This window comes from Haemaphysalis longicornis, unplaced genomic scaffold (assembly GCF_048455015.1).
Source record: "Haemaphysalis longicornis isolate Haplotype H1 unplaced genomic scaffold, Haemaphysalis longicornis Haplotype H1 scaffold_7, whole genome shotgun sequence".
NCBI lineage: Eukaryota > Metazoa > Arthropoda > Arachnida > Ixodida > Ixodidae > Haemaphysalis > Haemaphysalis longicornis.
The window spans coordinates 153,719,051-153,745,023 of record NW_027526422.1 but is presented as its reverse complement, the minus strand read 5'-3'; the positions used below and the strand labels follow the sequence as shown (position 1 = coordinate 153,745,023).

Sequence of the window (25,973 nt, the reverse complement as noted above, 5' to 3'; positions counted from 1 at the left end):
CGCGAAGCGACGGGCTCAAACAAACACGGAGGTGCCCCAAGTTCCTAATCCATTATTATAAGGGAATTAGAAAATTTGTGGGACCACAGCGCTCTGGGCTTCCCGAACTTCTTGCTCGTTTTCCTAATCAACATTGTTGGCTATGACGACAGCTTAGATAAGTATGTAGATTTTAAGAAGAAATCAAGCAAGCTGGAGAGCATGAAGCTTTTCTGCACGCGGGAGCGCTCCGTACACTCGCCGGCCGTGAATGCCCGTACGGAACACGATGTGGCTTTTCGCTGCTGTCCAGAAACAAGGCAGTCGCGAAAAGCAAGGTAAACGCGCAAAAGAGTGGATGATAGTGTGGTGAAAAATTGTGCTACGGATTGTAATCAAAGGTGATTTTGAAAGAGGGTATCGAAATCGCATCGCGATGCGGAGCCCCGACGGGTCGCGGAGGCTCGTCGACGGCAGCAAATGCACCTGCCCGAACACGAGATGTGGCGAGAGGCCGGTGGATTGCGCTACCTGCGCGCAAGAATGAACACAGCACCGATCGCTAGAATGACTAACAACGTTAGAACAAGGTTCCACGTGCGAGAAAGGGGATGACAGTGTGGTGAAAAACTGTGTTAAGGATATTCATTCGCAATTGTAGAGATAGCAGCGACCAAATATCCGCCTCGGTGCTAAGCCTAAAGTTCCCAACATCCGTGAGGATCCATGCAACCCAAGCAGGCTGGAGCTGTTGGGGGAGGCGTTCTTCTAACGCTCGTCGCGGACCAGCGTGCTGCGTTTGGGTTTCTCTACATTTTGGGGGGGCAACCAACGTTAGGTTCCCTAGAATACTAACGTTGGTTGCCCCCCAAAATGTAGAGGAACCAAAACGCAGCACGCTGGTCCGCGACCCACTATTTTGGCGCGCGCTGTCGCACTGCATGTTATCCAGGTGCTCCCAATGCATCTTCCTTTACAGTTCTAATGGATGAATTTCGCAAGATGTGTGAACAAAATCTGGGATGATAGGACGAACTTTTTATGAGTCCGAATGTATAATTAAGAAGGGAGGCTTGGCGCAAAGAAGTCGAGTACCGTGGCAGACGGGACAGCGTCTGCCACCGTCCTTCTCTTCTTTGCGGTAAGACTCCCTTTAAGTATGTACCAGCAAGCCCAACAATACGTTTTGTCGAATGTATATTACGGCTTCACATGTCCCTATAATAAGTAGCTCTGAAGTGCGACTTTCAGGCAAGAAGCCATCGCTGGCACCCAGTGTGGTGCCTATACCCGAGTCATACGACTTAGAACTCTGGTTTTTCTTTTGTTTTAATTAGTACATTTTTATGAGGCCTAGCCCCACCTGGTTAAGCCAATAATGTGTCTCACGTGTAGGCAAGATGTTCTGTTTTTCCTTTCTAAAATTATTTTCACTAGTCAATAAAAAAAAAGAACAAAAAGCTCACCTTCCTTTTACAGCGTAGCCTCCTTGCAACAGACCGTGATAGTGATTGTGATTTCAAACAAGAATTCGGACTTCTCAACTGTTAGCAACAAAACAAATAATAAAGGTATGCCGGTCATTTCTCAAGATCCCGTTACAACTGTCGAATCAGGTTGGTATTTAAAGCAGCCATGAAGACAAAATAATAGTTGGGTTTATTAGAAAGACTGCCTAGTCCCGATAACAACGATACCAATATCATCGCAATCTTCGAACAAATAACGGAGATATTAAAGAGACGTGTGAAGCAGTCGCGACACCCTAGCCAATTTCCAGCAACTTTTCTATGACGTCACGGAACCTTGTTTGTGCGATTGGCGGCCGCCTAACTGACCTGTTGCGACGACACATGACTGGACGTCAGTAATGGGGCCTCTAGTTCCATTTGACCGCATCACTTGAATGCTAACGTGCAGTTAACGCACTGAAAATTACGTTTTATTGTTGGCCCATATGACGTCATTCTTGCTCATAACACGTCACAGTGGCGCAAAATTTGAAAGTTTTTAAATACTTCTTGCTTTTTTTTTCGTTAAAAAAACATCTTTTGTGGCTGTAATGGAGCTGAGTGAGATACTGAATCCTAGTTCTTTCAAATAAACGAAGTTGTATTTTCTCTTCATGGCTCCTTTAAAGACAACAAACATTCAGGATGATGGGGTTCTTTTGGTGGTTTCATCGTTCTGGAATACCATGAAGCATGTCACAAAATCACATCGATGTGCCTTCTTACATTTACTGTGCTCCTGTTGCATGGCACCCTCTCCATCTCTATTTCACTCATACTATTATTACTGCGCTTTCACTTCTTCAGCCTACCTACATTTGCAATTCCGTTGTCTCCACATGAATATAGGCAAAGTGCAAGTTCAGGTCCTGATGCTAAGCTCGGAGAAAATATAGGTCACCATCTATACTGTATAAGGGTCTGTATTTTTTGTTTGTTTGTTTCAGCTGTGGCAACCTATTATACACATCTCATCTGTTGCGCTAACAATGCTAAATTTCAACTTCTATCACTTGACTGCCAGGACGTCACACACACATACTGCAAGAGTATGACTGCATGCACTTCGCCGTGCTAGTTTTTGGCAAGGAAACTGTTTCACTTCTACTAATTCACAATTATTGTTGTTTCAAATTGTTTTTGTTTGATCACCGTAAATTAGATGCACACACACTGCAAACACATGAAACGCATGAAAACTCCACTGTGGAGGTGCAAAGATGGACTTGCTAGCCTTCAGGCCAGTCTGTCATAATCAAATGTATGTTGTAACTGAAGCCGCAGTAAAAGAAATTTTGTCAACGGCACAGATAGGAATGCGGAATAAACATCATAAATCGGTTTGTCGTATCCAAATATCTGTTGTAAGCAGATCTGTTGTAATGAGTTTACACTGTATTACATGTCGGCTTGGCAACATCATGCACATGCTGAAAGCCAGACTTGTCAAAAATTCGGGATGGAGATACAGGCAACAGAATCAGCAGCGTGAATGCAAAAATGTCTAGCCGGCTGTTTCACACGGGTGCTAATTTGTGAACCAAAAGTGGATAAATAAACTTGGTGATAAATAAAGGGTGCTCATAGAGTCAAAGAAAAAAGAAGCCTAACAACCCACAATAACAGTGTGTGCCTAGTTTTGAATTTATTACTGAGGGAAGAAATGCATTCACTTATCGTAAGCAGAAATAAATATGCCTTGCTTGGACTCCCCTGCCTCCGTTGAGACAAATGACTTGTGGAAACTACTTTTTCAGAACTGGATTTTGTTTATGAGCTCCAAAGCCCAAGGAATATCCTGTGGAGACTGTGAGGTTGTTAAAACACAACATTTATTCCCCCAGTCCAACCGCAAAGCAGCGCACAGGTGTGGTTGAATTCTTCCTATGTACAGGCATGTAGCAAAACACGTAACATACGCCCCCATGTCTCTCCCCACGACACGTCCACACTAATGCTGGCACGGCTGTTCGTCCACGTGCACAGAGACGATGTGCTGGCCAGGAATCATGGCCAGGCCAAGGATGCGGGGCTCCATGGTGCTGCCGCTGCTGTCTGCACGGGAACAAAAAGAGCAAACAGGAAGGGGGTTTTACATCCCGCACCCGCACCAGGGCAGTGTAGTAGACATCTATGGATTGAACAACTTTGAAAAAACTTTGAGAAGGAACTTGGAAAAAAAACTAGCCTTTAATCACTCACTCAGCTCCATCCCAGCTACAAAAGACGCCTTTTTAAGCAAGAATAGAAAATGGACGAAATATCGAAAAACTTTGAATTTCGCACTACAGCGATGTAATGTGGGCGAGAGTGACGTATTAATGGGCCACCAATAAAAACATAGTTATCACTGTGTTACCGACACGTTGGCATATAAGTTACATCGCCAAATGAAACTAGGGGCACCAGTACAACTGCCCAGTCGCAGTTCTTGGTAGTGGCCTAGGTCGGTGACCAGTACTCTGACTCTTGTGAGTACTCCGTGAGCAAGACTCTGTGACACGGAGGAATAGCCGGAAAGTGGCCGGGGGTCACCACTGCTTCATATGCTTTCATTTATATCGCCATTATTTGTTGGGAGTTTGCGGTAAAATTGGTATAATTGTTATCGAAACAACAGTCTTTTTCGCGAACCAAGCTTGTATTTTATCTGCACGGCCCCTTTAACCACCACCTGGGGGCGTTTTAATGGGGCGACGAAGAGAAACCACAACCTCGTTTAATTTTTAAAGAAGTAGCTTTCGGTAACTCCCTCAACTCCACAAAAGACATCCTTTGAAATGAAAAAGGGAATGAAAACAAAATACTTGAACGTGTTTCGAAATTTCCTGCTACACGATGTCAGTAGTGCCACAATAGGGAAAATACTAAAGACAGCATTATTTTTGTGTGAACACTTTCGTTACCACCGGAAATTGACTGATTTTTAGCAGCCTAAGGAAAAAATTTTTTTTGTGCTAAACATATTACATAGGCACACATTGCAGTGACATAAAATGCAGATGATTCAGCGCTTTCCAACGACACCAGTTTTAATCATTTTGTTCATAAATAACGATTGCAAAAAAAGTTATCCAAATCAAAATTTTCTTTCTCAAGGTATCGAAGAAACTAAAAAAATAACGAAGTTGGGTATAACAAACTACTCGTACCAGAAAAAATTTAGAATATGCAATTTCTAGGCAAACATTTCAAAAACCCGCCCTAGTAAAAAAATTGATTTGCTTGGAATAATTTGTCAGGCATCAAAGAAAATCCTAGCACGCATGGTGCCCGCGCCTTGTGGTGAAGCCCAACTTTTGTTCGAAATTTCACAATTTCGCAAGAAATCTAATGGTTTGGCATTATTAAAGGCACCAATTAGTCCCCACGTGATATAGAAACACCTTGCCAATGATTACAACCAGTACAATATTCAGGGCACGCATGCGACACGAAGAAATGTAGCTGAAAACCAAACTCGGTGATGGATGCTTGTTCACGTTCCGATCGTCACTTATCGGTACAAACTTTAATTTGTAGTTTATTATCATTTTCTGGCTCACTACGGTAGCCCTGCTTGCAGGGACAAGGTGCAATGCGCTACAATCATGCCCAGGAAGCTTTCACCAAGCAGATGCCCTGTTATGAAGAGAGTTCAGCACTATGAGCGTTCTCATTGCAACGCCACCTAACATTTTTGAAACAAAACAATATCAAGCCTGTTGGAGACTTTGTCAGCATAGACAGTTCTATTAAGTAGCGACACTAGACCTCCGGAAATACCCTTGTACGGAAACGAACCTGTCCGGTAAACAGCTGGCGGTGTTCAAGGCCGATTGGAAGCGATCTCCTCGTCTGAACTGATATCTGACAATCTGGTGTTATCTTTCGACTTTCAGCTGAAGCTGTTATCGCAGAAGTGGGGCGTGGGTGAAGTGGAAGCACGAGCGGCATGCATTTTTCGAGGAACAGTAGCGGGCGATGGAGGCACCGTGACAAATCAACTTGAAGTTGGGTAACTCCGTAGTAGCGCCAGATATGAATTTTGCAACACAAGAATGAAACCGAAACTGCTGGAGACTGGCTGAAAATGATAGGTCCACTTGTTATACACGCGAGGCACCTTCAGAAATAAGCTTTGGCATAATAAAGGTACCATTTCTCCGAACCAAAGATCACTAGTGAATAGCTGGTGTCATTTTCGGGTAATTATCACCTCTCAATGCTGTCGGATTACAAAGCTGACAACATGTAATTGGGTATTTGGCTTGCTAGGAGAGTTTTGATAAAAAGAAAGGATGGCAATGCAGCATAACCACGAGTGCCACGCTTTTTTGTCAAGTGCAGCAGCCACGCCCCGTTTCAGGAAAACACACGCACATGAGCTGGCAAAAAATGCTGCCAAAAATCTCAATGTCGCCGGAGCGGGAAAATTCAAACTGATTGCCAAAGTGCAGTGTCTGGACTAGCCACTGCAGCACATTAGGTGTAAGAGAAACGACTACAACATGCCGAAATCCGCAATATAAAGCATTGATCACCGGTGATCGATTTATTTACACTCAGCTATCAATTCGCACTTAATCGAATCTGTTCAATGCTAATGAACCGGTAAGTGAGTTGTTATGCTATTTGGTTTAGTCAAACCACAACATGGTGCCACCACTCAAACTCGAAATGAATTGTTTTTTCTGACCCTCCTCTTTTTTGACATTATACTTTGAAGGTAGTCAATCATGTAGTCCTACAGTTGTGATCAGGCTTTTTGCACTGTACTGAGTGCCAGATTCCTCGGCAATTGCTCTGAGGCTAATGCCAGAGAAAAAGTACGAATTCCCACTTGCCTGGGTTGAACTTTGCAAGCGTTGCTACTGCCTGGGGCAAAGAACAGCATTTGTTTTTAAAGTCGCAGCTTTCTAGACAGTGATAGGGAAACATGCATGTGAGAAAGGCTTTTGAATTTGGAAGTCTTAAGAATCGTGAAGAAAACTCCAATGCAGTGGGCTACGTATGGGGACGAAATATATGCTGGTGGAATCACAGCATTGGTCGCACATTCTAAGGCTGAGCAGATTGAACCTCCTTTGTGCCAGTGTAAAGCGCCGTTCTTTTGCAGAAGCTTCACAACAGAAACCCATCGTGTTAGAGGGAAAATGTGTTGAATACCCATGCAATTCATGTGCCTCCTGCACCCCGAGAGGTCCCTGAAAGCACACACGAATTTAAACTTTAAAGGCACACGGGCTGAAAAAGGAATGCCAAACCACTTTTTTTTTTCCCCGGTGCAAATACATGCTTGAGGAATTGCTAGAACCGGTGCACTTGAAAAAGCAAATGGACTATGTTAACCATCATCTCTCGTATTTCATATTGTTGTCACAATAAAGTGTTAGAAGAATGACAATAATTTCTGACTTGCGCCTGCAAGCAGCTTTTACATTGCAAGCAGCTTTTACTGATTTGCAGTAAGCCTAAGGCCAGAAAATATTCTTCAGTTTTGAAAAGGCGATGCTGTGTACTCCCGCTTATGCCAATTTTTCGTCTTCACCTGCAAATGGCGCTATAACACACTAGCCAGGCCAGTGTAAGAGCTTTGCAAAGTTGTTGTGTTTTTTTTTGTGCACATTACTTTGACTCACTTACCGTCAACGACTCACTTACCGGTTCATTAGCATTGAACAGATTCGATTAAGTGCGAATCGATAGCTGAGTGTAAATAAATGTGCAAGCGAATAAATAAATAAAGAATAAAAATAAAATAAAATGCGGTATAACGGCTCACGCCTACAAAGTAAGGTGACACTGCCGAAGAATAGCGTCAACGCTGGACTTTGGTGGCTTTGAGATCAAGCTCCTGTTGACGTGCGCCACCAATGGTGCCTGCAACCCCCTAAATCAGCAGTCTGAATAAAAAAAAAAATCCACGGACGATCACTTCTACACGATGCAAACTACAGCAACCTATGCTACTATAGAATCATTTTCGAAAGACAGTATTTCATGCAGCACATCGTAAAAGATTCATCTTTACCTGACATATCCATGCATGGGCATGACAGCATATCCATGCCTTGGCCAGATGATCCCCCCTTCCACTGATGTATTATTACAGTTGCTTTGACCCTCATCACTATAGATAATAACTGAATACGCAGTAACCAGTGACCTATACAAGCCGGCGCGATAACCTGGACAGGACAGACTCCTGTCATAAACATTGTTGTGCACCTGTCTCTTCACAAAGCCCACAAACTACTGAATCGTTTCAAATCATTTGTGGCCTCACAAACCTTGCACAAACCGCATAAACTTGAATCGTGATATCTCTTCGATCATTCCCTTTCTCCGCGTCCCTCTCCTTCCGCACTACAGCATTCATGCCCCCTCAGACAACAAAAGTATTCTCTCTCTCTCTCTCCTACTCGATTCAATTTGTGGTCCGCTCTTACCGTCCAAAGTACTCGAATATCCGAAATTTATGAATAACAGAGCAATGAAAGTTGGCTCTGCCGCACGCGTAAACTTGAAGCTCCATTGCAAGTGGGTATGCACCTTTGGGTTGGCTTTCTCGCATGACGCTGAAGCTGTGTAAAAAAGCCTACCACTTGCAAGCCTTGCACAAAAGAAGAGTTATTACTTAGCCTAACTCTGGTGTATGTCAGCTAAAGCAAAGATATTCGCATCCAAAAACATTCGACTTAGTCACAGCCAGTTTTTGCTATTCATACTTGATTTGCAGCCTCAAATTTGACATTCGCGCCCCTACATTTTGGTCACTCGTCCGCCTAGGTATGTGTCATGTGTGCATCAGGATGGGTCTGGAGCAGGAACACTATCTTTGGTTGTGCGGAAATCTACAAGCAGATAGTGAATAGCAGTATTTCTGGTGGGTGCATATCCGGATAGCAGCGATCGAGGAACGACTCACATAGCATTTCGGTGGGGATGCAAACACTATAAGCTGCGTTACTACGAGATTTTGCAACTAAGCTATGAATGAGACAATGGGTTTGTAGACAACAAAGGGCAGGCCAAAAGTGTGTGACTATGTGCGGTGGCAGGGTAGCGAACATGGGACTGGTCAGCAACTTAATGAATTGGGCTAGTTGGTTTTGCATACTTGTGGTTCTACTGCGCTTTACATTAGAGGGAACACAGATAAAACACAGGGAATTTGTGCTCTGTGTACATCGCAGTTGAACCTGGGGTATGGGACTGGAGCAGGCTAGCTCTTGTTTGGTTACCCAAAGATGACTTAAAGGAGCACTGACACGAAATTTTTGTGTTACGTATTCTTTGCGGCTTTTGCTGCCTATGAGTCCACTAATCATAGAATGGCACATTAAATTGTCAACGCAGCATAAATAATTACTTACAGCTCCATTTATTCGTGTCAGTTTCGGTTTCGGTGAAGCGAGCACTGTGGCAGCCGCCATGACGGGAAGGCACATTTGACGTCACTGTTCTTGTCGCACCCCAGCTGATTTCGGTCTGGGAGCACGCGTGCATGCCAGACCGGCCCAACCGGCCGTAGTCGCACGTGACGTCAGCCCCAAAAACTGTGCCGTGTTGCACAAGGCGGAAAAGCGAGCGCCAACAGCACCGCAGCCGCGTCCATACATCATGGGAGCCCTGACGTCGGCCATTTGAGTCGAAGCACAGATGACATCATGAGCTCACTCGATGGTGCGGATGAGCTTTCTCTTGCGCACAAGGATTAAAATTGATTTAAAATATGTTCTGCTGAATGGTTATGGTTTAAACTTCCGAGGGGGTATCTCCATATACAAAGGAAGCTTCTTACATAGTTATCTGTCCTCTGAAGTTTCGTGTCAGTACTCCTTTAAGCAAGCCCTTGGAACGGACAAAACTTGGTGGTCACAATTTGTTCTGTTTTTTGTTGCATACGAGAGTGTTTAAAGATCCACATGGATACATCATCATCAGCTCAAGATGCAAAAAAATGCTGTAGTAAAATTGACTAGGCTCTCTGCCCCATCGTTGGCTAGGTAGCACCGTGGCCAGTGCATCCACGAGCACAAGCCTCCATGACTTTGTATGAAACAGCTTGTTTTTTGCACAATAACTCTTGCACCTCAGAAAGCAGTGTTGAGTTTCTGTCTCATTTTATTCAGAAGGTGCATCTAGTACCTTCCCAACTCGTGCATCTCAGAAACCCTTCCGAATTATTGACTCTTTGTGTTTCCAAATCTATCACAATTTAGTTACGCGCAGCAATATGGTCTTCATTTTAATTCACTTGAAACCAATAAACCACTGTTTGCACAAGCTACGCCTCAAGCAGAGCAAGCTATCCATCGCACTATTTCCCTTTCGTTTCTTCCCTTTCTGTGTTATCATAGCAATTGCCTGTACAGAATCGCTTACTATGCACGGTATCACGCACAGTACATGAATCCATTCACTATAAGGTGGCGTATTTACATGTGTGCAGCAGAATTTTTCAATAAGTTGTAGCGCGGCAAAAAAAGAAAAGAAAGAAGCTCACAGAAGCTCCCAAGTGCTACCCATCACTTTGGTTCTTCAGCCACTGAGGATAACTTGTTCACATTCACCAGATGCAGGGTGAATGCCTATATTTTTAGGGGGGGGGGGGGGGGGGAAAGCACTATTTAAAGATCTGCCACATACTATTATGACTCTCGTCACTGGTGCGTATTCTGAGCAGGCATCACTGATAATAGCTGTGCGTGTGTGAAGACACTTCCGTTGAACCTGACACCTGACATCAAGTCTTTTTGTATGCTTGTTGTATGTATTTTGGCGTGTATAGCTGCTTCTGCTGTCGCTTGTGCTGTCAGGTGCTAGGGGCCTAGTCAGGCGAGTATTGCAGTCGTCTTTGGCGGCAGCTGCTGCAACTGGGGCGACTTTGCCTCAGCACCTTGGCAAATTTATTGTCAGAAGTTCAATAAACAAACAAACAAACAATGGGGCAATGTCATGAAACATCGCACGCTTGAGCGCAATGATGGCGCGTCTGGTTATGTGAAACGTAGAAACAAAAGACAAGGAATGTCTAAAGCAAAATTAGCAGGATGGTTTTCTGCTTATTCGATGGTTGAAGCTGCAAAGGAGAGCAACACGAACCATTCCTGTGGGGTCACCACCGCACTATTATTTTCAAACAGCGAGCACGGCCTTTTGATTTTTTTTCCCCCCATGAAAACACACTTACACTTTCCAGGTTTTCGATGTTTTCTAAATAAACGATGAAAGGCAGCACACGTGTAGGGTGCAAATCCTTGGCAAAGCTCAAGGCTCTCTCAAGTCCTCCCCATTGCGAAGGCGTCGACCACCCCCCCTCTTTGGTGGAATGGTGGTTACATCGAACCCGTCAAGTCATCCATTGCCCAATCATGAAAAATGTGAGCCTGCTGGCTCCACAACTTGTGGGGAAAAAAAAAAAAAAAAATTGGTGCAGCTTGCAGTAGTGGTGCAAGGCTGTAGAAACAGCAGACTTGGTGGACATTTCTCCCTTCGTCAGAGACCCAGTTGTTGCATCGTTATCATACACAGCAGCCCAAGTCCACTGCAGGACGAAGGCCTCTCCCATTGGCCTCAAACCGCTCCAGTCGCACGCCGCTCCAGTCCATTGTTTGCCTCCAAATTTCATTATTTCATCCCAACGTCAAGCAATGGACCTTCCTCATTTCTTAAACTCGTCTCTCGGTGTCCACTCCGTTACCCTGGTAGTCCACCGATTGCCATTTCGCCTCATTACACAGCCAGCCCAAGTACGATAAATTTGATATCATACTACAAACTATGATAACTTCCACTCCAGTTTGTTCTCTGATCCAGGAAGCTCATTTCCTGTCGCTAAGTGTTACTCCGTTCAATATCCATTCCATTGCCCGTTGAAAAACAACCTAAGTTTGCTTTCAAGTTGTTTAGTAAAGCGCCAAGTTTCCCCTCCATACGTCATCACCTCGCATTTATTTCCAAACTTGGTGCTGAGAGTTCTCCATGACTGGCACGCCCGGATCGTTTCGTCCGCAGCCTATCACATCTCTCCCAAAGTGGACCGCACTAGCCCACTCTAGAACCCATGGCCAAGTCCAAACACAACGCCTGCAGCACGAACCCAAAGGAAATTCTACACGCCTGGAATGCTACGATAGCTCTACCAGATAAATGCCGGTTGCATAACACAAGGTAACCGGGTTCGGTTCTGACCACAGGAAGCTTTTTTTTAAGGGGCTTAGCCCCCTAGGGGCTGGGGCTGTTGGCGTCTTTTATTGTCATTGTCACCGTCGTAATTGTCGTTCGTCTCATGTAGTCACGGTACTAAAACACCAGGACACTCGTTTATGCATCCCGCTAGACAGCTTCATGATTCAAAGACACAAGACTTTTACAGCAAGACTGTATACCTCTACCCCCCCAACGGTTCCATCTCCGTTGGCAAAAACACCAAGATGCCAAGAATACACTAATACACTGCATGCTTTGCCCCTTCCCAAGTTTCACGTTAGTGGAGATGGCCTGGGATTTTTTTTTCTTTTCAATCTGCTGCACATAATACTGTTCCCCACCGCTGCTAACCCGTACCCCTGCTGGGGCCTTTGGAGTGGCCCAGTGGTTAGATTTTTGGTTTCACGGTGTAAAGGTTGCGGGTTCAATGCCCGGTTTTTTCTTGAGGATTCGGGGTTTTTTGTCTACACCGGACGGATTTGTATTGACCTAAACAGCTCTGACATTAAAAATTCCTTTAGACGTTGCAAATGGGGGAAAAAAGCCCCAAGAGGAGACAGACAGAAGCTGCTTCACTCGTGCATCCTCGCTAACTTTCACGACCTGGAGGTCAGAGAACGGTTGTCTTGGAGAACAATCAAGATAACGAAGGTAATCATTTCTTCTGTTTGTTTGCACTGTTTTATGAGCGTTGCAAAGAAGATAATATCCTGTGATTTAGGTTGAGCGTATTTCTTGATAAGCCACGCCAGATGCAGACAAAACGGGCACATTTTCCACCTTTTTGCGTTTTTCTTTTTGGTTAGCACCCGAGACATTGCCCACCTCACTTTTCTTTTTTGGGCATTTCAGGTGCCGGAAAGCCTTTCTTGAGCACATCATAAGCTGTCCTCTTCCTAAAGTTCTTCGGGGAGTTGTTAGGTTTTGCTCGTCTAAATGTGTTCACCTACGCTCTGATTTTGCAGTTTTTGCCTACCTTATTACTTCAAGAAACAATTTACAGTCAGCTTCATATGTCTGCAAGACCATTAGTATTTACAATTTGGTTTGGAGCTTGATATATGAACTACGCTACCTCCAGGGGTAACATAGGTAGATACTACCATCTGGGCAGTATCTACAACCTTGTGCAAGGAACGCACAATTTTCCGTACAGGTTCCACTTTTCGAAACTTGTGCTTGAGCAACTAACGAATGAACCAGTTGTGTTGCACTTCAAGGCCTGAAAAGCAAGACTTTAAAGCTTGGGTACAGCGATTTCTTTAAAATAAGGACATGAAATAAAAAAGAAGCACTTTCAAAGTGAACCATCATGAGAACTGGGACAAAAAAAAAGTTAACGTGAAATTGTTCAGGCAATGTCAGTTTTCTTTCGTGTACAGGTGCCGTCAAAAGTGACTGAAACACGGTCTCATAAATACACAGAAGATTATTCTTCCGGAAACTGCCTGGCTGCATTGCAGTGCGTTTCAAGGAGTCCTACCTAATCAAAAAAGCTTCCTTTAAACCGGTAATGGCTGCCATAAAGCCAGTAAGACAAATATTTTGTCGTATTCACAAACGCTTGTTCCAATTACTTATGACGGCACTTCTACACTTTATTGTGCTTGCTCAGAGAAGCCCTATAGACTTTGCTTCACCAAGCCGGCTGCTTCCAGGCAGTTAGTGGACACTTGCATGTTAATTCTGAAAGGGGTACATGGAGAATGGCCAAGCCATAATAAAGGGAGTGCTTGACATTATGCACATAACATGCAGGAAGCAGAAGTTAAAAGGGTTCCTGTTTCTCCCCTTTTTCCTCTTCCACGAAACGCGAGGGGCAAGAAATGGAGTACTCAAAATAACGAGGCATTTATATTCGCATAAACTTGGCACTTGAAACACAGTATATTACCGTAAGCACTAAAGCAGGGGCAAAAATTACACTTAGGTTATCAACCTGAGTATGAAACAAAAAGGCCATCTTGCTTATGAGTTCTTGAAAACCATGCTGGTGGTGGTCGCTGAAGCAAAAGATGTAACTGCAACCTTGTTCGGTCTATGCAAATTAAGCCAATCACAAGAAAAGCAGAAAGGAAGATGACAGGTGTAACGTTGAGGGGCAAGAAGAGAGCGCAGTGGGTCAGCGAATGAACGCGTGTTAAGGACATATTAGTAGAAATTAAGAAGAAGAAATGGACGTGGGCAGGGCATGTAATGCGAAGGCAAGATAGCCGTTGGTCATTAAGGGTAACAGAGTGGATCCCTAGAGAAGGCAAGCGTTGCAGGGGGTGGCAGGAAGTTAGGTGGGCAGATGAGATAAAGAAGTTTGCGGGGATAAATTGGTCGCAGTTAGCATGGGACCAGGGTAATTTGAGGTTAGTTGGGAGAGGCCTTTGCCCTGCAGTGGGCGTAGACAGGCTGATGATGAAGACAAGCTATCTCTGAAGTTCGTGAAGTTTGTGACTGCTGCCTGCGCTGACAAAACTGCTGGAGATACAAGTAGTTTAAAAGGAGGCTCACTATGAGGACCTGTCTAGTGGTGTTCAAAACAACAGTGTGGCTATCAAGACTTGTTTGGTGGTCGAACTGACCTTTGCAAGATGAAGAGCCCAAGCTCTTTGCAAATGACACGGCGAGCAAGAAGTTGCGGAAGCCACTGGTCTTCGAAGCGAGTGCACTGGTCATCCATCCTTAACGTTTCTACTGAGACACAACCCAGCTGCATGACGCAGCAGCCTGGCTCGACACCTGCTTTCGCAAACTGAAGTCGCGGACCAGCAGAGACAACGGCACGAAAAGGCACAGCTACCAGTGGATTACGATCACAAGTTAGGCTCTGAACAAAAAGAGGGAGAGAGAGAGGAAGGCAACGGGAGGAGAGGAAGATGGAAAGATTTCAACAATTGGAAAACATTATAGCACTTTCGTTTTGTCTCTTGAGCGTTGTGTCCAACGACGGAGGAAAGAGAAAAATGAGCATGTTAAAATTCTGTCCCCATGAAGGAAAGTTACAAGTGTGCAAATGAGCAGATCACTTAAAATTTCCCCTATTATAGTATTCGAGGTGAGTGAAACCTGATGCACAATTACAGTGGTTCACATAACGTGCGAGTGCTGGGGACCCCCCCTCCTATGCTTGCAAAAATGGTGGGGGAACCCATGATGAAGTATGTATTACTTGTAATTTTGTAAGGCAATTCGGTCATTCCATTCCAAACGTCCCGGCCGCAAAGTCGACCTTCACGGATTTGTTCAGTAAAAATATTTCGCCTTTTTTCAGTGTCAATATATTTTTTACCAAGAACGATGAAATACAAAAACAATTGCTTCATTGGCTGAGAGAATGTGCTCGTCCTTGCTAAAAATATTTGAAAATGCTCAAAATCGTGTATTTTCTGAATGGCATAATGACAGCAAAAAAAAAAAAAAATTAAAATGCATAGAGCAGCCCAGGGCTTCAACACGATGTCCACGAAAAAAGGTGGCAATCGAAAAGGAAGCAAATTTTTAATGAATTTTTTTGACAGACGTAACTTTGCTTTAAACCCTGCAGACAAAAGGGCAGCTAGAAAAGAAACAAAATTTTTTTGGACAAAAACACTTTGAGGGAGCATTGTGGGCCATGCAAAGATGGCCCACAATTTTTTACTGAACAAACCCATGACGATCAACTTTACTGGCACTGGGATGTTTGGCATGGAATGAATGACCCAATTTACTCTTGCAGCTCCAGTCTACCCCACATCTATTTCCAGGCTTGGCGTTTATATCTCTGGCTGTCTAGCAATGTTCCTGTGCTGCGCAAAAAGACGACTTTAGAGCACCTACTGTGCGGAAAAGTGAAACGTACGAACAGCTGCGCAAACAGCCACTTTTTTGCTTCGCAAGCAAAGTTTGGCAGAAAAAAAGGAAATGGCGAGTGTCGCAGATCACTTGAAACCGCTTGAGGTCCACAGACCTCCATTTGAAAACCACTGCTTTAGCATATTTCACGTTGCGTGCGCGTGACATGCATTTAGAAACTGAGTTTTGCCAAATGTTCCCAGGGGCAACGTGCATCATAAAAAACAAAAAATTACCGTATTTGCACAAGTCTAATGCACCCCAGATTGTAAAATGAGGGTAAGTTTACCTATGAAAATTCGAAAAAAATACTTTGAATGTGATTATATCGGACAGATGTAAAACAAATTGCTACACGAATAACTGCCAGAAGACGTTTTATTTGATGCATGCAACTGTGACAGCAAGATTCATTGTGCTTCATAACTTGCTTATCCAGCTCCTGCTGACATTAAAGCGAAAGCGGGCAACATTGCAAACCAATTTCGCTTTTGAGTGCGATTGTAACGCGCGCGCAAAATTTAAGACTACTTATAGCAAAAAAAAAAAAAACAGTGCGCGTTAGAATCGCGCAAATACGATACACCCATTTTGCTCGTAATTTTGTTAGCCCTAATCGCCAAAATGCAAGGTCATTCCACAGCTAGTGTGTCTGTGTAATACACCTTGCGCCATCAAGGTTGAAAATTTTTTCTGCGTACCTGCGATTTATAACAAAATAACTGGGCATCGCATCAAAATCTGCTCCACTAGTTGATAAACTTTCCCGACTGCCTACTTCAAACCAAGATCTGGTGGGAAGTTCGAACTGCTGTTTTGGGTCTGCTTCCAGAGCATGGACAGTCAAGAGTGCTAAGCATCACTTTCTACTGTAGGCTTTGTTGTTCGTAAAAACCAGTCTGCTCATTTTCTTTTAGCATGCAAAGGTGGGACTTTGGCATTTGGGAACTCAGAATGTGGCAAAGCATTACACAACAGTTACCAACAGCCTCAAAAGTGTATTGTTTGTAAGCGGTGAAAAAAAAAAAAAAAGTCTACAAAAAGCTTTGCCTTCTGAAACGTGTTTCATGGTTCAACACAGGTTTTACTGCGAGGCACTGATCACTGGCATAACCTAAGGCTTCACCTCTTGTGGGCTCCTCTTTTTGCCATCTGAAATGCAGAGATGGGCATGATCAAGGCCTAGGGACTTGATGGCTGTGGCCATTATGAAGTGGAATGCACTTCATAATGGCCACAGCAGACAGGGCTTTATACAATCCTTCCCTTCAAGTAAGCTTCTCTCTTTTTTTTTTTTTGAAGTTCCGCCCCACGGAGCAAGCTATGAAACTCGCAAGTGTAATCACTTGAGGCAAGTCGCTATAACATGATCCTACGCAAAAGCACAAACTTACGACTGAAACAGCACGAGGATGTGAATGTTGTGGGCCACATTGCGTCGTCCTCTCACTATTGAAATTTTATGTGTTTCGACCTGCTGAAGCTGCACATGGAGGGCTCCGGATTCATTTTACCGGGCACAAATCTTTAACGTGCACACAAATCTCGCCACCGCATGGGCGTTTTTGCTTTTCACCTCTATCTGAAAAGCAGCCACCGCGGCCAGGATTGAACCAACATCCATGGGCTCAGCAGCACAGCGCCTTGGAGACTGAGCCACCGTGGTGCGTTCCTCCCGCTGTTGTCTCTGCTGTAAATTTGTGCTTTCGAGTATAATTAGCGCAGGCCAGTCGCAGGGACAAGAGCACCCACCGGGCTGCAGGTACTCGGAGCAGGAGCCCAGGATGACGTTCTGGTCCCGATCCGTGCAGAGGAAGCTGCCCACCAGGGTGCGGCCGTCGCTCATCTCCACCCGCAAGCTACGGTTCAGCCACTGGCGCAGACGTGCGCGGCCCCCGCCGCCGTTCCCCAAGGACTCGGCCTCCGCAACCGCCATGCCTCCTCCCTGTTCACCTGAGACGAGGGGTGCAAGTCACTCGTCCACACTTTGAACTGCACTACACTGCTATCGAAAGAAATTTAACCATCCCTTCTTAACCCTTTTAGACGCCGCTCACTATTTCCGCAGACAAAATTTGTTTTTGTCATTTCTATGTTCGATCTCACCAAAAAAGATGAATTTTTTAGTCACGTACAAAACTATATACATAGTGTCACAGAGGTCAGGAGCGCAAAGTAGTGCTTAATATTTCTACATACGCATATATTTTGTGTGTTATGCATTGTTTATGCTAAACTAGTGAAAACATTCAGTTTTGATATTTTTTTGTAAAAAAACTACAGGACTGTACACAGTTGTGTACATAGCATCTGAACGGGTTAAAGAAAGTTGAGAGAAGCGTGAAAGCTAAGAGTGTGGCCAACCTTGTCTGAAAGTGAAACAGAAACGGAGAACCAACCCTTGGGACGATTTTTCATGCACTATGTAGCCGCAGTACGAATGATGGATGAATTAAATACCGATACGTGGTTTATGAGATAAAGGTATACTACTCTGCTCCTCCCTCGTGATCGATGCGTGTATTGTCTTATCTAGAACCATTCCCTTTTCGCAATTTTCAAGTGACTGTTTAGACTCAATGGAGGCCCAGTTTCACGCTCACCCTGTGTGTCCAAAGATCTTATGGGGAAATGTCGCTCTATGGGGAAATGCACCAGTTTTTTGACAGGACGTTATCGTTCCCACTAAGACAGCTTTCGCTTTAATAGCTTGTGGCAACTACCATTGTTTCTTGTTGCCGCAAACTGTAATCTGGTTTGAAATTGGCGTCCGCAAGTGGGGGTGAGCACGTGGAAAAAGAGCGGGAACCGCAGTGCAACGAGACGTGGAGATGACAGTCGAGGAAGAAAAAGAACAAGGAACATTTTCGGTTGCCATGTTACAGCTTCTTAGACCATGTAATTAGATACAGTTTGCCTTTCCTGCCCCCCCCCCCCCCCCCCCTCTCATCTTTTCAACACGACTATAGAAGATGGTATCAAAAGCAAGGCTTGGGTTTGGGCAAGTTCATTCAATAATTGCGGAAACAGCGCCTGAAAAAAAGACACGGACAGACAAGACGAGGATTAGCACTAACTGATCATGAGTTAACGAGGATAACTTCATGCTTATCGCTGCCTTGTGTGTCCGTGTATCTTTTCAAGGGGCTGAAAGTAAATATGGGTATCAAAGGCTCTCGAGATTAGCTCTATCCATCCGCACACTATCACCTTCAAAATAATTCCCTCTCGCAGGAGTAGAGGGTTCCCAGTGTTCCTGTCACAGCTGAAATGCACCTTCAAAGTCGTCTTTTCGAAGCATAAGCATTTCCTGGGATCCACACTACATCTCCGCAATTGTAAGACATCATGATGAGATTGTTTTTGGTGGTATGCATGAAGCAGCTCTGTGCAGTGCTCGGCATGCTGCATTTTGAAGCGTGGCGTGATAATAGTTCAGTGATAACGAAGAAAACAGAGTAGTCTTTCGACAGCTAACAGTTTGTGAACTACGAGATGCGAGGTATATTGAAGCTAGCACAGACCCTACAGCTGTGCCCTGATAACAATAAAACTGCGCAAAAGGACGGGACGGAAGAAGAGGACAACAAACCAGGCGCAGACTCACACCAACTAGCCCAACAACGTGCTTTACTCAGCTGTGCCCTGTTTGCAGGCTCTTTTACCCTCAATGTCCTCGACTTCTCCCCCTCACACGCACACACAGAGACAAAAACGAAACTGCCACGCCCTTTTGTATTTGCAAAGCAATGTGCACAGGGCCTACTTGAATACTGGCGCAAGTCATAATGCTTCCTGCCAGTAGGTCACTGGGCAAGTCAAACCTGCCGATTCCACTCAAATTACGTGCCAGATTTAAAGGTGCACTGGCACGAAATTTTCGTGTCGTGTTTTTTTTTACTGCTATGGGTGCCTACCAGCCCGCTAATCATAGACTGGCACATTAGATGGTCGATCCCAGCATAAATAATTTTTTACAGCCTCGTTTATTTGTGTCAGGTCCGGTTTTGGTGGAACAAACACCGATGCGGCCAGCATGACAGGACGGCGCACTTGACGTCATGCTGCACGGGCGCGTGCAACCACAGCCAGTCTAGACACGCAGGCGCACACGTCCAGGCAGCACGACGTCAGTCCTAAAACTGTGACGTGATGCCCACGGCAAAGCAGCGCGCGCCAACAGCTGCCGGCACTTTGGCCATGTCACGGGAGCCCTGACGTCGGCAGTTTGGGGGGAGGAGCAAATTTCGTCATGCTGATGTCGATGTCGAACGGGTATTCATTGTGAGCTTTCTGCGGCTTGCAAAGATTAAAATTGGATTAAAATACATTGCACTGAATGGTTATGGTTGAAACTTCGTGGGAGTTACTTCCCTATACAAAGGAAGCCTTTTTACAATAGTTATTTCAGCTTAGAAATTTCGTGTCCGTACTCCTTTGAAAGTCCGAATCCCATTTCCACTCTACTTGTGGCTCAGCTGCCACCAATTCCGTTTCTGTTTCATTACGTCTCCCTCAAAATACGGAGCAAGTTCAATATCATTTCTACTCAGAGTTGCAACTTCTACAACCCTCCTCCCTGTGATGAAGGCTTCAGAACCCCCCCCCCCCACCCTTTCACAGATATCAAGTAAAATTGGCACTGCCAAAAAAAGTGGCTTGGTAAAACAAAACTCCTTTTCTAGAGTAATAGAAGATAAGCAGGTCACATACAGTGGAAATAAATAAAGAAATGGCTGCATTGCATAAAGTTGATGGGTAGTAGTAGGCATTGATCTGAACACAAGCACATGTTTTGTACTCAGGAAACGGCACACGGATTTGGTCACACAGAAAATTTCCTGCCGAAGACCCTTTGCTTACACATTAGCATATCGACTACAACAAATGGGATGCACAAAAACCTTCCAGGTTATAGCCGGCGTCTACTAATGCTAACCTTCCGAAGAGGTTGCAAAAAAGTTTTCAGCTATACAACGAGCCTAATGTGTTTTAGTGCACGAAAGTATGCTGGTAAAAGTTCACTCTAAGGCTGAACTTCTCGCCAAAGCTTCTGGGGATGCTTCCGCATGAGTCAGAGCGAGCTTCACGCACAAAGAGAATGAGCTACACTTGGCGCATGAAAACGTGTTCCAAGATGTCCAACTTACAGTGCAATCTTCTGTTTTCTCAAGATGCCATCGCAAATATTTAACTCAATACACCTGACATTTTGTTTGGCACTCAAAGATGACGTTTTGGGTAACACATGCTGCTTGCGCTATTGCATAACCAGCAAACTTGTTGAACTTAGGGCTCAACAGGGTGTACTGTTGGGCGAGTCGGTAGTTCATTTTAAAAAATAGCTGCAGCGCGAATAAAGGTATACAGCGCTTGTCCCGCCGTCCTTCTGTGTCCTTGTTTCTATTCGCGCTGTAGCTATTTTTTGAAATGAACTTAGTGCCTTGGATGCCGAAGCAACAATTAGCCTATGAGGCTCGCTGTACAGTAGAGAGCCTCACAGCTGCTGAATAGGTTCAAATCTGAAACCCCTGCTGAAGTATTCGCAAGACTATGCAAGTTGGGATGTTAAAAAGGGTGACCCCCCCCCTTTGAAATGTCAACAATTTTCCTCCATATATAGAACCCTAGCTATGTGAAGGGGGGGGGGGGGGTGCTCCACTGCGCCTTGGGGTTCTCGGCGCAGTGTGCACTCAGCCGACTGTATTTTGTGTCCATCAGAAACTGGGTCGCTGAAGGTGGGAAGCAGACCAGCAACCACCCGCTCAACAGCCGAACATCTCCGCGACTGAGCCACAGTGGCATGTCGTACAAACAGTCGCACACTTTTTACTGCCCCCATGTTGGCCCAGCTCAGCTCTAAAGAGCAGTGATAACACACCTGTAGCAGCATGATGAAATGCTGCTTTGTGGCCTGTAATCTGGGTGATAGGCCCTGCCAAGGCACTCAGTTAAGATGAAAAAAAGGGGAAGCCATCATGCAGGCACGATGATCTTTGTTTTAAACTCTTCGGGCTGGATAAAATAGGACTGTGAGGAGATTATTACATTCAGTGATTAAGGAGGTGAACTTGCTGATTAGTTTTTGTCTTTGGATCAAGTATAACAACAAGCTGTTACCTGCCCACACAGAGCACTAGATGGACACTTTAAATCGTTCTCTGGCAAACAGGACGAATGTGTTTTGCTCTATCGATGGGCTCCCTGTTCAAAGCCGCTGCTTCTTTTTCCTTACAAGCAAGAGCCTTTTACGCATGCAAAGACCAGCAACAAAAGGAAAAAAATAAAAGGCCTGAGCCTGTTGATTTCTGTTCGAATGACGGCACAGCAAATGGATTACAGTTAAACCTGGATGTAACGATCCTCTATGTAGCGAATTCTTGGATTTAACGAAGTTTTTCAATTCCCTATTGCCAGCCCCATTGAAGCCGATGTTTTTGCGACTTCTATGTAACGAAATGTCGCGGCAGTCAACATTGACATAAGGAATTCAGTGAGCTGATCAGTCACTGTTTTTTGCATTTTTACTCAAAAATCGGTCGCAGAAATGAACTAATGCAGCGAATACTAGCATTAACCTACGGAGCCAGCAGCAATGAGAACGTCTGGAATCGCCTTAACACGAAATTCGCCATGATGATGATGATGAGGGGAGAGGCTAACACCATCCCATGGCTAACGTAGCAGTCACTAATTCTGATTCTGCTTGTGTAGCATTACACCACACCAGCTAGAAAGACTAAATACTCGTCACGCTTTTTTTTTTCTCAACCGCACCGCAAACTACCTTTCATTTCCACGTGTGAGTGCGGATTTGGTTCCAGACTTAAGTTTTGAGGTGCTAGGCCGTCCTGTCGGCATGTAGTCGCGCGTCTCTACTTCTATCTGAGGTATCGATTCGTCGGTGAGAATGCTGCTGCTAGAAACCGTAAAGTTATGTCTTTTCAAGAAGAGGGCACAATTTTAAATGCCGTGTCCGCTGGCGAGAAAGATGAATGGCTTGGTATAGTATCCCAGCTCACACCCTTTCAACAATCTTGAGTGCAGTAAACAGCATCAAGTTCGCAAAAATGCACCCTTTAAAGGAGCCATGAAGAGAAAATACAATTTCGTTTAATCTGAAAGAACTAGGATTCAGTATCTCACTCAGTTCCATTAGAACCACAAAAGATGTTTTTTAACGAAAAAAAAGCAAGAGGTATTTAAAAACTTTCAAATTTTGCGCCACAGTGACGTGTTATGAGCAAGAATGACGTCATACGGGCCAACAATAACACACAATTTTCAGTGCGTTAACTGCACGTCAACATTCAAGTGATGCGGACAAATGGAACTAGAGGCCCCATTACAGACGTCCAGTCATGTGTCGTCACGACAGGTCAGTTAGGCGGCTGCCGATCGCACAAACAAGGTTCCGTGACGTCATAGAAAAGTTGCGGGAAATTGGCTAGGTGGTCGTGACTGCTTCACCTGTTTTCTTTAATATCTCCATTATTTGTTCGAAGATTGCGATAATATTGGTATCATTGTTATTGGGTACTCTTTCTAATAAACCCAGCACTCTTTCTAATAAACCCAACTTGTATTTTGTCTTCATGGCTCCGTTAAGCATAAGTTTGGTTCTTGAAATGCGTTAAGGCGCCGAAATGTGTCAAAAGGCAAAGTGATACTTAAGTTAGGTTTGTTAATACGGGGTTAAGTGACCTTGCATCTTTGAGTGCCGTGTAGTATCTAAGCTCATGCGAAAGCAGAGGCGCAACTCATGCAGTTTTAGCGGTGAAATAAATGCATGAAGGGTGAGTTCACCTTCCCCGATTTCTCGCATTTTGGCTTCGTTTCTGCATCATTCCCGCATGTGACGAAAACCTGGATATTTTGTTTGTTATTGTTGTTGACTACAGACACAAAATATTGCGGTTAAGGTACCACAAACAGCTTTGCCTTAAAAGAGAAAGTACTGCAACAGTAGGCGCTAACAGCACTCCAGCAGTAAGGGCCTGCAATTGAAGAAGCAGCTGTAGTCAATCACAAGGCATAAGAACGTGGCCCCACGAACCTAGTCTTCACACAGTAGACATGCTGTAGTTACGTGTCCCTTAAACTAAACCTTAATTTTTGCCAAGACCTCTAGCTTAAAAGCAAATGAATCATTTGCAAGGGTCTCATCGTGTGGTCAGTTATTCGTTCAATGAGACACTTTGCCACACTGCTTTTGAACTAAACCTCAGCTTTTGCCAAGACCTCTAGCTTGAAAGCACCTGAATCATTTACAAGGGTCTCATCGTGTGGTCAGTTATTCGTTCAATAAGACACCTTGCAACAGTGCTTGCATGACTACTACATTAGGGAACAAAAAAATCAGAATAATAATTTGATACTGTTTATGTGACAATTTTCCTGTCAGCAGCTATGCAAATGTTATTCTCCAACAAGGTGTTGAAAAGACCTTTTTGTAAAAATTAAAACCACTGAGGGAACACATTGAAGTTTATGGTGCAAAATATTGCTACACCAATTTAACTTGGAACAAAGAAATACGTGCCATAAAGGTAGGAACAAGTGGCTGTTATTCGCAAACGCAGCACTTACATTTAGTGATGATTAGTCTAATACACAAAACTGCCTGCTCTATATCGTTTCATTGAGGCTATGTAGATAGAACAAAGCCTGTTTATATTTGTATACAGCATCAGTAGCCGAGAAAACAACATTTCACGGGTACTTTTCTCAAAATGTCTGTTCGTTATTCTTTCTAGCTGTGTCTACATTGTTTTTTTTTTTTTATCCGATAGGTGGTGCAGTATTTCTTGTAGTGTACTCTCCGCCGAATGTCACTTGTCCCGTGCGCAATTTAATTACGTTTAAATGCCCGGAGGTTAAAAGGTTAAATGTTCGGAGGTTAAACGGTTAAATGTCCGGAAGTCACTTGGTAGCAACATACGACGCCGATCATTACGTCCTGACCATCGGAAATACAAGTGGTTTGTACATGCGTTTGAGTACTGTCTGCGATATCTATATATTACACAACTGCCAGATTAAGTTGATCGTTCGCACAGACGTAACCTCAACTTCACAAAAAGCCCGCCGAAATGAAGTTGAACGCGGTAGCCGCTGCTTACTAAACGCCGAACAGTGACTACCCTTTGACAGTGCTCGCTTTCAATGCGTTCTGGCACAACCAATTGGTCGGATAACCAGTTAAGATGCGGCGCACAGTACATTTTTCGCTGATTTGCGCGTAGAGAAAGAGATCATGTCGCCGACAACGTCGCCGAAGGTTATCGGTGTTTTCAGTGAACACAGCAGAACACTCACCTTGAAAAGGTAAGAATGCTGCCGAAGTAGTCCGGTATCGTCAAATGTAGTCACAGCAAAACATTCTCAACAGATCATTATTTAAAACCATACGAATTTCACCACAGCGTAGTAGAGGCGCCTCTGCGAATGAAGGGAAACAAACTGACGATGTCGATTTGCGAGTGAGCGCCACATCCAATTCCTTGCCGGAAGTTTTGGAACATGAGAACGGCTGCTATTGTCTAATCACGCTTGCTGGAAAAAGTTGTTGCTACGACAGCGCTCGGTAAAACAATCCTCAGCAAGAAACACCGTGCTGACGGACTGATAGACTATTTAATGACGTATAAAGCCTCCGCAATCGTTCTGGCCCGTTGGTCTAGGGGTATGATTCTCGCTTTGGGTGCGAGAGGTCCCGGGTTCAAATCCCGGACGGGCCCTTTGTTTTTGTTTTTTTTATTTAATTACATGTATGTAACGAGACTCTTATAAACCACATCAGTGCGCAGCGACTAGCAGTAACAGCGCTGCACCCTCTCCCCGAGTAATCCAGCCATTCAACACACTGCAGAACAAATGTCTGGGGTAGATGCTCAGGATGTCCCTTACCACTATGAAGCGAGTGGACCAGGGGCCGAATTCTCTAAAAAACGGGGCTCATTTCGAAGCGACGCGGTGTTGGCATGCAAATGAATGTATTCTTGGGTTTGGGCGTCGTTTCGGGGGCGGGAAGCGGTAGCAAACCCCACGGGCCTTGGCGAGGTGCTCACCTGGAGTGGCGCAAGGCGACGCACAAAACGACGGGGGTCAGTGCGCGCGTCGCTTCGCGCCACTGACAGGAACTCAACAAGGTGATCTGGCACGCATGGCAGCACGTGCACAAAAGGCCCTAAGCTAGTCCTCAGAATTCTCGACATACCATGACGCGTTCTGAGTCGAGAAAAAGGTGGCGAAATGTCCACGAATACCTCGGCTATATCTTCAGCCCTCGTGGTAACCGACCCATCACGAGTGTAACCTCTGGAACAATGGCCTCTAGTACAATGGAACCCAACGTCCTCAAGCGAACCAGCCCTATTGCGCCGAAGTATGGATGGGCACTATGTATACGTCTGTCCAAGGTCTGCGCATGGCTCGCCGCTTACGGTAAGAGGGACTATA

At 44.7% G+C, this 25,973-nt stretch overlaps 1 protein-coding gene and 1 non-coding gene across 2 annotated transcripts; one reads left to right on the top strand and one right to left on the bottom strand.

Moving 5' to 3' along the window:
- Positions 1–3,338: 3,338 nt before the first annotated feature.
- Sbat (LSMD1 domain-containing protein Sbat) lies at positions 3,339–24,967 on the bottom strand. Its single transcript, XM_077679221.1, has 3 exons — positions 24,831–24,967; positions 17,265–17,465; positions 3,339–3,545 (listed from the first exon to the last, which is right to left on the bottom strand). Exons 2-3 carry the CDS (start codon positions 17,446–17,448, stop codon positions 3,442–3,444), a joined length of 288 nt encoding a protein of 95 aa, XP_077535347.1. The 5' UTR covers positions 17,449–17,465; positions 24,831–24,967; the 3' UTR covers positions 3,339–3,441.
- A 213-nt stretch (positions 24,968–25,180) lies between these two features.
- Positions 25,181–25,252, top strand: Trnap-ugg (transfer RNA proline (anticodon UGG)). Its single transcript has one exon. It is a non-coding gene; the product is annotated as a tRNA-Pro (tRNA).
- The last annotated feature ends 721 nt before the right edge of the window (positions 25,253–25,973 follow it).